The sequence below is a fragment of the Rhodamnia argentea genome, chromosome 5 (genome assembly GCF_020921035.1).
Source record: "Rhodamnia argentea isolate NSW1041297 chromosome 5, ASM2092103v1, whole genome shotgun sequence".
NCBI classification, from domain to species: Eukaryota; Viridiplantae; Streptophyta; class Magnoliopsida; order Myrtales; family Myrtaceae; genus Rhodamnia; species Rhodamnia argentea.
The window spans coordinates 23390842-23399672 of record NC_063154.1 but is presented as its reverse complement, the minus strand read 5'-3'; the positions used below and the strand labels follow the sequence as shown (position 1 = coordinate 23399672).

The window sequence follows — 8831 nt, the reverse complement described above, 5'->3', positions numbered from 1 at the left end:
GAACACACCGACGCTCCGCGACAGTAAGAAACAAAATAAGAATCAACCCGAACCATCGAATCCGATCGTCTTGCGTCTGACGGGCGATCTACAACAATCCCATGGACACTGCCTCCACTGGGTAGGAGTTCATCCCGTCAATAAGGGTTTTTGGAATGCGATTTGGGTAAAGTCGGGATTTTTCTTTCAAGACACTGCGATTTTGCGGGTATGGTTAATCAAGAATGAAGGCAAGGGGTGGTCAACGAGGGACGAAGGCGAGTAGGATCTCGTAATCCATTAAAAGCTCATAAGAGCCTTAAGAATCACAATCATATGGGAACGGGAACAAGTCAACATCCTTCTAGATTTCAAATACTTGCTACAGGTCAATGGCCACATCACTATCTCTCCGCCCCTCTCGCCTACGAATTCGGCAACCGTTTTTTTCATTTCATAAGAAGCAATGCTAACAATTTAGCATCGACCAGGTTTGAATTATGTTTTATTACATCATCATAAGAGCTCATTTTTTTAATGTTTTAAATACTTAACCACTGAGGAGATAGGGGTTAAAATCTCCACCTTGAGGAAGGAGTTGGGGGTGGAAACACGTAAAAAGGGCATAGGATTTCACAAGCTGTGTATACACATAATAACTTCTAAAATAGTTTAGAATAAATGATAGAAATACTCCTTGGGTCCAATTTTATTTTATTTTTTATTGAAAAACACGATATATCCAAAAATAAATCCGCCCAAAGGCGGGGAAGACAAGAAGCTTGCTAGAAAATGGAACCGTACCCTTGATCTGATTGACACTGGGAGAGTCCAAAGCAAATTAACTACATGCAGACTTCTCCACAAGTAATCGGTAGTTACACATTGTTGCAAGAAGAGACAAGAAGGAAATCAAGAACCACAGCTGAGGCAAGTTTCAACTTGAGCGCTCATCTCCTGGGACAGGAATCTCATGCACATTGGTGCAACTATGTTCTTCATTCTGAGTGCTGTACTAGGAAACAACCACAGCCCGTCCCCGAACATCAGTGCGGACCCGACAAAAGGAGCAAACCCCTCAGCCGGGGCCTTGTTCTTCCTCCTCCAGAGGTAGAAAATCAAGTACCCGACGGACATGTTGATGCTGAGATATGCTCCGACGTAGAACGGTGCGGCGAACGCCATGGGGATCGGTATCAAGCTTTTCCACTTCTTGGGCATCGAGTCTCTGAGCATGCTGATGAGAATGGCAGCGACAAAGAACGCCAGAGAAAGGCTGGGACAATGCTTTGGCAGTGTCGAGAACCCATTTGCTGCCTCCATGGCGGCAGCTCTATCGCTGCTGGCCCAGTAAGCTGAAAACACGGAATCTGGTGTTCCAAACCCAGCTGGGTAGTGGTTCTTGAAGTACAGGAAGATGTACGGAGAGACAAAACAGCCCACTAAAGTCCCAATCAGTTGGCTAAAGAATAGGGATTTGGGGGAGGAAAGTGTCTGGTACCCTAGTTTGAAGGACTCCATCATATTAGAAGCTGTCTCCACGAAATGTAGGAGGATCCCACAAGCGGCGAGCGCTACTAGGACGCTGCCACTGGACTTTCCAGCCCAGGAACCAAAGATTAAGATGACTGGCTTCCTATAAAACATTGATATCGACATGTCAGATAAACCGGTCACGTAGGCTCTGCAGAATCCTAACAAGGGGGATACCAGGTACAGGGTCAACACGTGGTACCATTGGAGACTGGGGAAGATGAAGGTGAAAACTGCTACGGATATCATAGCAATTGCGACATAGCAGACACAGCCGAAGATTGCCACTTTCTTTGGAATTTCGTCCTTGAGGAAGGATTTGGTCCTAACCTCTTCATCATAGGGGACAAGGTTTTTCCTATGGAAGGGGTTCTCCACAGGCAAAGTAGAAGAATTATCGTTGTTCTTATGCTTGATCAACCCAATAAAAACCATCTTTACAAGGTTATAAGCTCCTTCACCGATTGTGATGGAGAGGCCAATGAAGACCTGCATGACATAATCAAAATTTAAACTGTCAAATTGAGGGAGACAAAACCAAAGATTTCGCAGAGTACTTGGTTATTATGCTTTTCGCACAAAATGCCAACGAGCAAGCAACTGGAAATTGAATTATAGGTCAGGGAAATTACTTTATAAGCTTCAGTACCGCTTAGAGCTGTGGGAGCATCTGCAGGATACCAGTCACCACTCTTGGTCTCTATGTAAGGCCACAAGACACCCGACGAGAGGATTGCCCCGAGCATTTGTGAATAGGTAATGGCAAACGGGCACATCATTCCAACGCCAATATATGCTGAATAGAAGTCGAAATAGAAGCTGTTTTGGTCTCCAGAAATGAGGAAAAGCTCGCAGTTAGGAATTTGCTAGTGCTGCAGGCCTATATTAGTCCTCAGTTATCACCTCTCTCGTTTCCACAAGAACTTTCATGTTGACCAAACAACATCTGGTTCGACCAGTGTATCTATTTATGTTCAGTAGCAATAGTATAGATTCTTTGATGTTTCTGTTTCTAACCCTTTAGAAAGAGAGTGCTCCTTTTAGGTTTCGGTACAGAGTGATTGCTCAAATGACGAATACTTATGACCCCATACCTCCTTTGAAATGCTTTGAGTCCAAAAGTGGGGAAATGTGTGAATCCACATGAGTCACCTCCACTGTATAGCCATTGAAATATGCTCCAAAGAAAGCTAATTGTGAAGAACCTACTCAGTTTTCTGGTCTGCCTCCTGTTGGTGGATTGAGAAACATCGTGTCAGCAGTTGATAGTCGCGCACTCTTTTCAAAAACCACAAGAAAAAATGGGATTTTATTGATAAGGAAGAAGGAAATGGAAGAAAGAGACAACCTGCCATTCAATTTGCCACTCCGAGCAGCGTGGAAGCTGTTTATGAAATTAGCTGATGCAGATATGGTTGGGAATGTCAACTTCTTGTCTATGATCATATACTGCGTACCGAAAACTCAAAAAGTAAACAAATTTTCATACTGATATCACACGGTGAATCTTTTACGACATTGGGATAATAGTTGATCGCTTTATTTAAAACGAAAATTCGGAGAGACATCACACATAAACACTAATTTATTTTCAATGAGCAATCTCAATGTGAGAAGCACCGCCTCTCTCTCTCCTATTCCCAGATTTCCTCTTTCAGTAGTTGCCATCTTGATATTCTTCTCAAGAAAAAACAGCCAAGAAGTTGTCAAGCGAACTTGCCAACTTGTGTGAGCGTTGTGAGAGAGTAAGTCTCCAACTGTTGAGTAGAAAAGTTCTCTACCGTGTGTATACTAAGAAGTCACCATATGAATTTTTGTTTGTTGTATAAGTGGTGTTGAGTGTTCTTATATGATAATAAAGGTGTCCATTTTAGTCAGGGCATCCACTTGATTCCAATACAACCCTCAAAATGCAGTACGTATGAGCTCGAACTTTGTATTCGATCAAAATGTGTGAGGCATTTTAATCAGCAATTCGAGCATATATGCTCACCTTTCGAAAAGGCAATATAGTGAGTAGGCCGGCAGAACTAGAGAGCAAAAGAAGCATTGCCATCCACCCGAATCTGGGATTCTTGATGTCATCAGCATTGAATGGTTCGGGGAATCGCTTCGCGACAATGTCACTCATGGCAATAAGATAGCTTGCAAAGCCTCCTGTTCACAGGAATAAACCAGAGTAACCACACAACCTTCTGATTTCTCAAGGCTGTTAAAAGAGCACATCCAGACAGATTTCTAATGACAGGATTCTTGCTGCTAATAGAGAGCTCACCATTATAAGCAGTGCTGATGACCGCGTTAACGCATATTTGAATGACGGCGTTCTCTTGCCGCGTGAACTGCTGGCCCACGAAACCAGCTGCGCTCGCTAACTTTGTCCATGTTGTAATGAGAAGGAAGCCGAAGAATCCGGCGAAGAGGTTCACTGGAGGGATTAACCCGAACATCAGGTCCATCTTGATGACGAAAATGGTTAAGAAAGCTCCCATTGCGCAACTCACAACTACAGCTCTCAATGTGAGTTGGCTTTGCCATGGCGGGATCTCCTTGCCTTCGAATAAGAACTCTACGGAATGCAATTCACACGGTTTCTCTTCATTCCCCGTCTCTTCCCTCAGCTTATTATAATTCAGAGGCCAAGCTTTTTGGTTGAGGTCGATCTTTTTACCATCTGCAGTCACCTTCATCGTCTAAAGTATAGATCAAGGCGAATAATCGCAGAGGCCTTTCGTTTGTATAGAGGAAGCGGGAGTTTTCTGAAGAGGACAAGAACAAGGAAATTAAGCAAAGAGGTTTTGTGGTTAGGTGATTTTGAGTCTCTCGTGTTCCTTGGACATTGGAAACAGAAGAAAAACAGAATGTTGGTAGAATTAGTTAAAGCTGTTTCTTTGGTTATGTGAAGACAGCCTGTGCTGGGAAATTGATGCGTAGCTTCACAGCTTGTTATAACATCAGATAGCCCAAAATTACAAGGCAAGAAACAAATATTACATTTTCATACGATTATTGTTTTCCTGTTGGGATTGCTTCTAGCAAAAATTTCCACAAGAAAAAGCAAAATTCGAGCAAGTGCAGAGCTGTAGAAAGATCTGAACTCGAAATCTGTTGGACTCAAATGTGGTTTTTGCCTTTGCTGCATTGGATACGCACTTTGATGTTTTCCTGACTGTCGTTTTCGAACTGTAGTCCGATTGTCTCTTTTGAAGAACGGATTTGTGATGGTTCATTTCATGTTGTCGGAATCCAAGTTCGATAAAGCCAGCTAATATAACGAAATTGATTAAAGCTGGAGCTGGATAACTTGTCTCAAAATGACATGAAATCCTGAACCTGCATCAATCCATTGCTGCTGTATGCGCAGAATTATATGTTTCTAACAAATGAATTCTCAAAAATTTATATTTACTATTTATACCGACACGTTCGCGCTAGCTTTACCATTCTATTTGCTTTTAATAGTCACTTCGTCACATCTTTGATTCTTATGCACATACTGTTTTTGGATGTATAAATTAGCTTTGCTTGGTAATATCTTTAAGGGCACGAATGTGACACACCCAATAATCGGTCTAACTAGAATCTGAAACGCTATATCACAAATCAGAGGAATAGCATGCACCTTTTTTAGAATCTATCGAAGAACTAATGCGGAATGGCGACAAGTCAAGACTCGAGCACTTCCCCTCTATTTCCTCTTGGAGTGCTGGCCGATGAGACGACTACCATTTAATAAAACAGGTACGTTTGAATTCCGAGAGCAAGGGCCAGAGGAGGACTTGAGTCTTTATGTAGAGTTTCTACCGCAGACCCTCTTATCACGAGTTGGGCCTAACTTTGCCCACCCTAAGCTAGCCAGTATTAAACCTATTAAGAATCTTTATGTCTTACCTTATTAGACCAACCCTATTAATCAGTAAATATCAATTTCAATTAATGTAAGCCCATATAAAAAAAACTATTACATTCTCCCACTATATTAATTGAAACTATTCTATATGTGCGCACCTTTATAATGGTTTAGAGATATTCTTAACGGTCAATCCGATCATCAAGTATGTAACACGGAATCATGGCGGTAATCGGATCAATAGACACAGAGCCTTTTGTGGTCATGAATGTCTTTACCTCTACCGATATGGATTTAATATGGTAGTGTGACAAATGATAACACCTCACATAATAGTTATTCATTATGTGTAATCTCATTTGTCGGTCACATTCTCTTTTCTTATGTATCATGAAATCTGATGTGCCATTAGAGAATATCCTTTATGGTTCCAATGAACATATATATGTCTTGTCCTTATAGTTAACTTTACTTTATATGTAATATGACATATATTTAAGGCTAATAATTAATGTCCCTAGCATTTACTCAAGGTTTACACATACCTTGAGATTTTCACCAGATATATGTATTCAACATGAACTCATTCATAAACACTTTAATGCATGCAAAAGAGTTGATACGTATGAAACATTGTTACTAAATGTAACAAACACAAATGTAAACAATATTAGAGCAAAATAAAACAGCTCCTACTGAATAACAACATCACACGATGCCTCAAAGCCCATCCAAATGACATGTCGTAATAACATCCGATGATGCTTCTTAGCCCATGCCTATGACATGTCGTTTTAATATATAAGGGCGAAGACTTTTTGTTAGTGGGTCAATGATTATATCATCTGTGGAAAAAATGCTCTACTTTAATGTTACCATTATCAACTAGTTCCTTTATGGTCAAAAACTTGACCACCAAATATTTAGACCTCTTGAAACCTGTATTGTTGTTAACAGACAACATTGTAGAGCTATTGTCACAATACAACTGCATAAGCCTATCCACGGACCAAACACAACCATCTCCCTAATGAGGTTTCTAAGCCATATAGTTTGAGTAACAGCCGAAACTCATGCTATAAACTCTACTTGTATGGTAGAAGGTAATCTAGATTTCTGTTTCTCCATTTTCCATGATACTACACCTCCCGCTAACATAAAGATGACCATCTTCTTGTCATCCCGATACCTGGCAAAGTCTGCATCCGAATACCTTGCTAATTGCAAGTCCTCAACATGTCTATAAATCAGCATATGATCATTTGCCTTGCTTAAGTATCTTAAAACTATCTTGGCAAGAATCCAGTGATTGTGTTCTGGAATTGACTAAAATCTACCTCGAAGTCCAATTACAAAATCAATGTCTAGTCTAGTAAAAACTTAAGCACACATGATGCTTACAAGTGTACTAGCATAAAGTACATTCCTTATTGGGGTTTCTCAACAACCATATGAGGACATTGTACCGTATTTAGTTTATCACTCTTAATGATAGGAGCAATTCCTATCTAGCAATGCTGCATACTAAATCTTTCTAAAATACAAGCAACATATATCCTCCGAGATAAACATAATTCCCTAAGTTAATCACATGAAAACCATGTTTTCACTTCTTCCTTGCCTTTTTAAGATTAGTAAGTGTGCGAAGGTAATCATCCTACTATACCGATGGGATCATAGCTGGATAAGCAAGCATGTAATGTCTCAACCTTTGGGTTGCCCAAACTAAGGCCAAACACGTCTTCTCAAGAGGGGAATACCTAGTTTCATAATCGGTGAATTTCTCACTCGGTTAAGAAATTGGTCGGCGAGAAAGATCCCAATGGATCTCGATGCTTAAAACAAAAAACACCTTATCAAGTTCCTTCAAGTCAAAATGCTTTGACAACATTCACTTTGTCTCATCCAATACTCCAACACTACTACTTACAAGCAAGATGTCATCTTTATAAAGCACGGGGAAGATAAATTTATTCCCACTAACCTTGCAGTATATGCACCGATCCAATATATTCTCAACATAACCAAATGAAGTGTCAATATTATGAAACCTTAAATACCGTTGTCTAGAAGCTTTCATGAGACCATAAATAGACCTTTTAGTCTACACAAAGTTAACCCGAATCATCAGCTACAAAGCCTTTAAGTTGCACCATATAGATTTTCTTATCAAGATCTCCATTTAAAATGACAGTTTTAATATCTATTTGGTGTAACTCCATATCAAAATGAGCTACTAATTCCATGATCACTGTAAAAGAATCCTTAGAAGTGACTAAAAAGAAAATTTCTTATTGTCCACTCCTTCTCTCTAAGTGAAATCATTGAATACTAGTCTAGCTTTTAAACTTCTCAATCTTTCTTTGGAATCCATTTTAGTCGATACAACCATTTGGAACTAATGAGCTTATGACCTTCAAGCAATTCAACAAGCTTCCAAACACCATAATGTCTCATAGACTGGATCTCGTCTTTCATTGTATCCAATTATAGATCTAATTGAGGACAAGAGACAACATATGTATAAGTTACTGAGCCAACCAAATAGCCAATATCATAGTCATGCTTTCCCATATAGACTATATAGCACGATGGTATGACCGATCATCTCCGCTTGATAGATCTTCTAAGTGGAGCTATTACAACCTCATTATGTACTTGTAGGGCTTGACCGATCATCAGAATCTGTCTCAACATCGGGATCCCGAGCCCCAATAAAATCAGTTTATGATGTTGGAGGCTCTATGATCGCCTTGAATAGGCTGAGAAAATGAAACAAGAAGCTCCACCATATCGATATCCTCAATAGTCCGTGAGAAACTACCCTATTCGATCACATCAAATTTTAGAAATTCCGTTGTCCGCAATTCCACAATTCTTATGGCTTCGTAGGGATTATAAAATCGATACCCCTTCAAATGATTTGGGTAATATACAATGTAATACTGAGTTATTCCGAAGTCCAACGTACTTAGTGTTAGATTATTACTTCACTTTTGCAAGACATATCCAAACCTTAAAATGGTTCATCATATTCTTACGTCTAGCCCATAACTCAAAATGAATTAATGGACTGGCATTGGTAGAAACATATTCTAGAATATAAAGAGTCGCTCTCAAAGCTTCATCCAACCGCAAACCAGGTAAATTGGTTTATACTAATCATACTCCTCATCATAACTATAAGGGTGCGATTGTACCTTTCGGCTACACTATTTTGTTTAGGACTCACAAACATAGTAAATTATTCCATTATCCCCGAATTCTCTAAGTATTTAGCAAATGGCTATTTATGCTATCTAGCATTGCCATGCCTACCAGAATACTCACCAGCTCGGTCGTATCTGACAACCTTTATGACTTTTCCCAGCCGGTTCTCTATTTTAGTTCAAAAAATCTTGACCATATCAAGACACTCGGGCTTTTCCTTGATCAAACAGATAATATATCGAGAATAGTCATTAATAAA

At 39.8% G+C, this 8831-nt stretch overlaps 1 protein-coding gene across 1 annotated transcript; it reads right to left on the bottom strand.

The window, feature by feature from the left end:
* Window positions 1–891: 891 nt before the first annotated feature.
* Window positions 892–2288, bottom strand: LOC125315252 (probable metal-nicotianamine transporter YSL12). The gene is made up of 2 exons (XM_048279703.1): window positions 2145–2288; window positions 892–2001 (listed from the first exon to the last, which is right to left on the bottom strand). Exons 1-2 carry the CDS (start codon window positions 2286–2288, stop codon window positions 892–894), a joined length of 1254 nt encoding a protein of 417 aa, XP_048135660.1.
* Between the last annotated feature and the right edge of the window lie 6543 nt (window positions 2289–8831).

Bases quoted from the DNA above. Each gene is read 5' to 3' on its own strand.
- LOC125315252 (XM_048279703.1), bottom strand. From the start codon at position 2,288: ATGTGCCCGTTTGCCATTACCTATTCACAAATGCTCGGGGCAATCCTC. The intron at 2,002-2,144 runs GTAATTTCCCTG...TATGTCATGCAG, and splicing joins GCGGTACTGAAGCTTATAAA to GTCTTCATTGGCCTCTCCAT.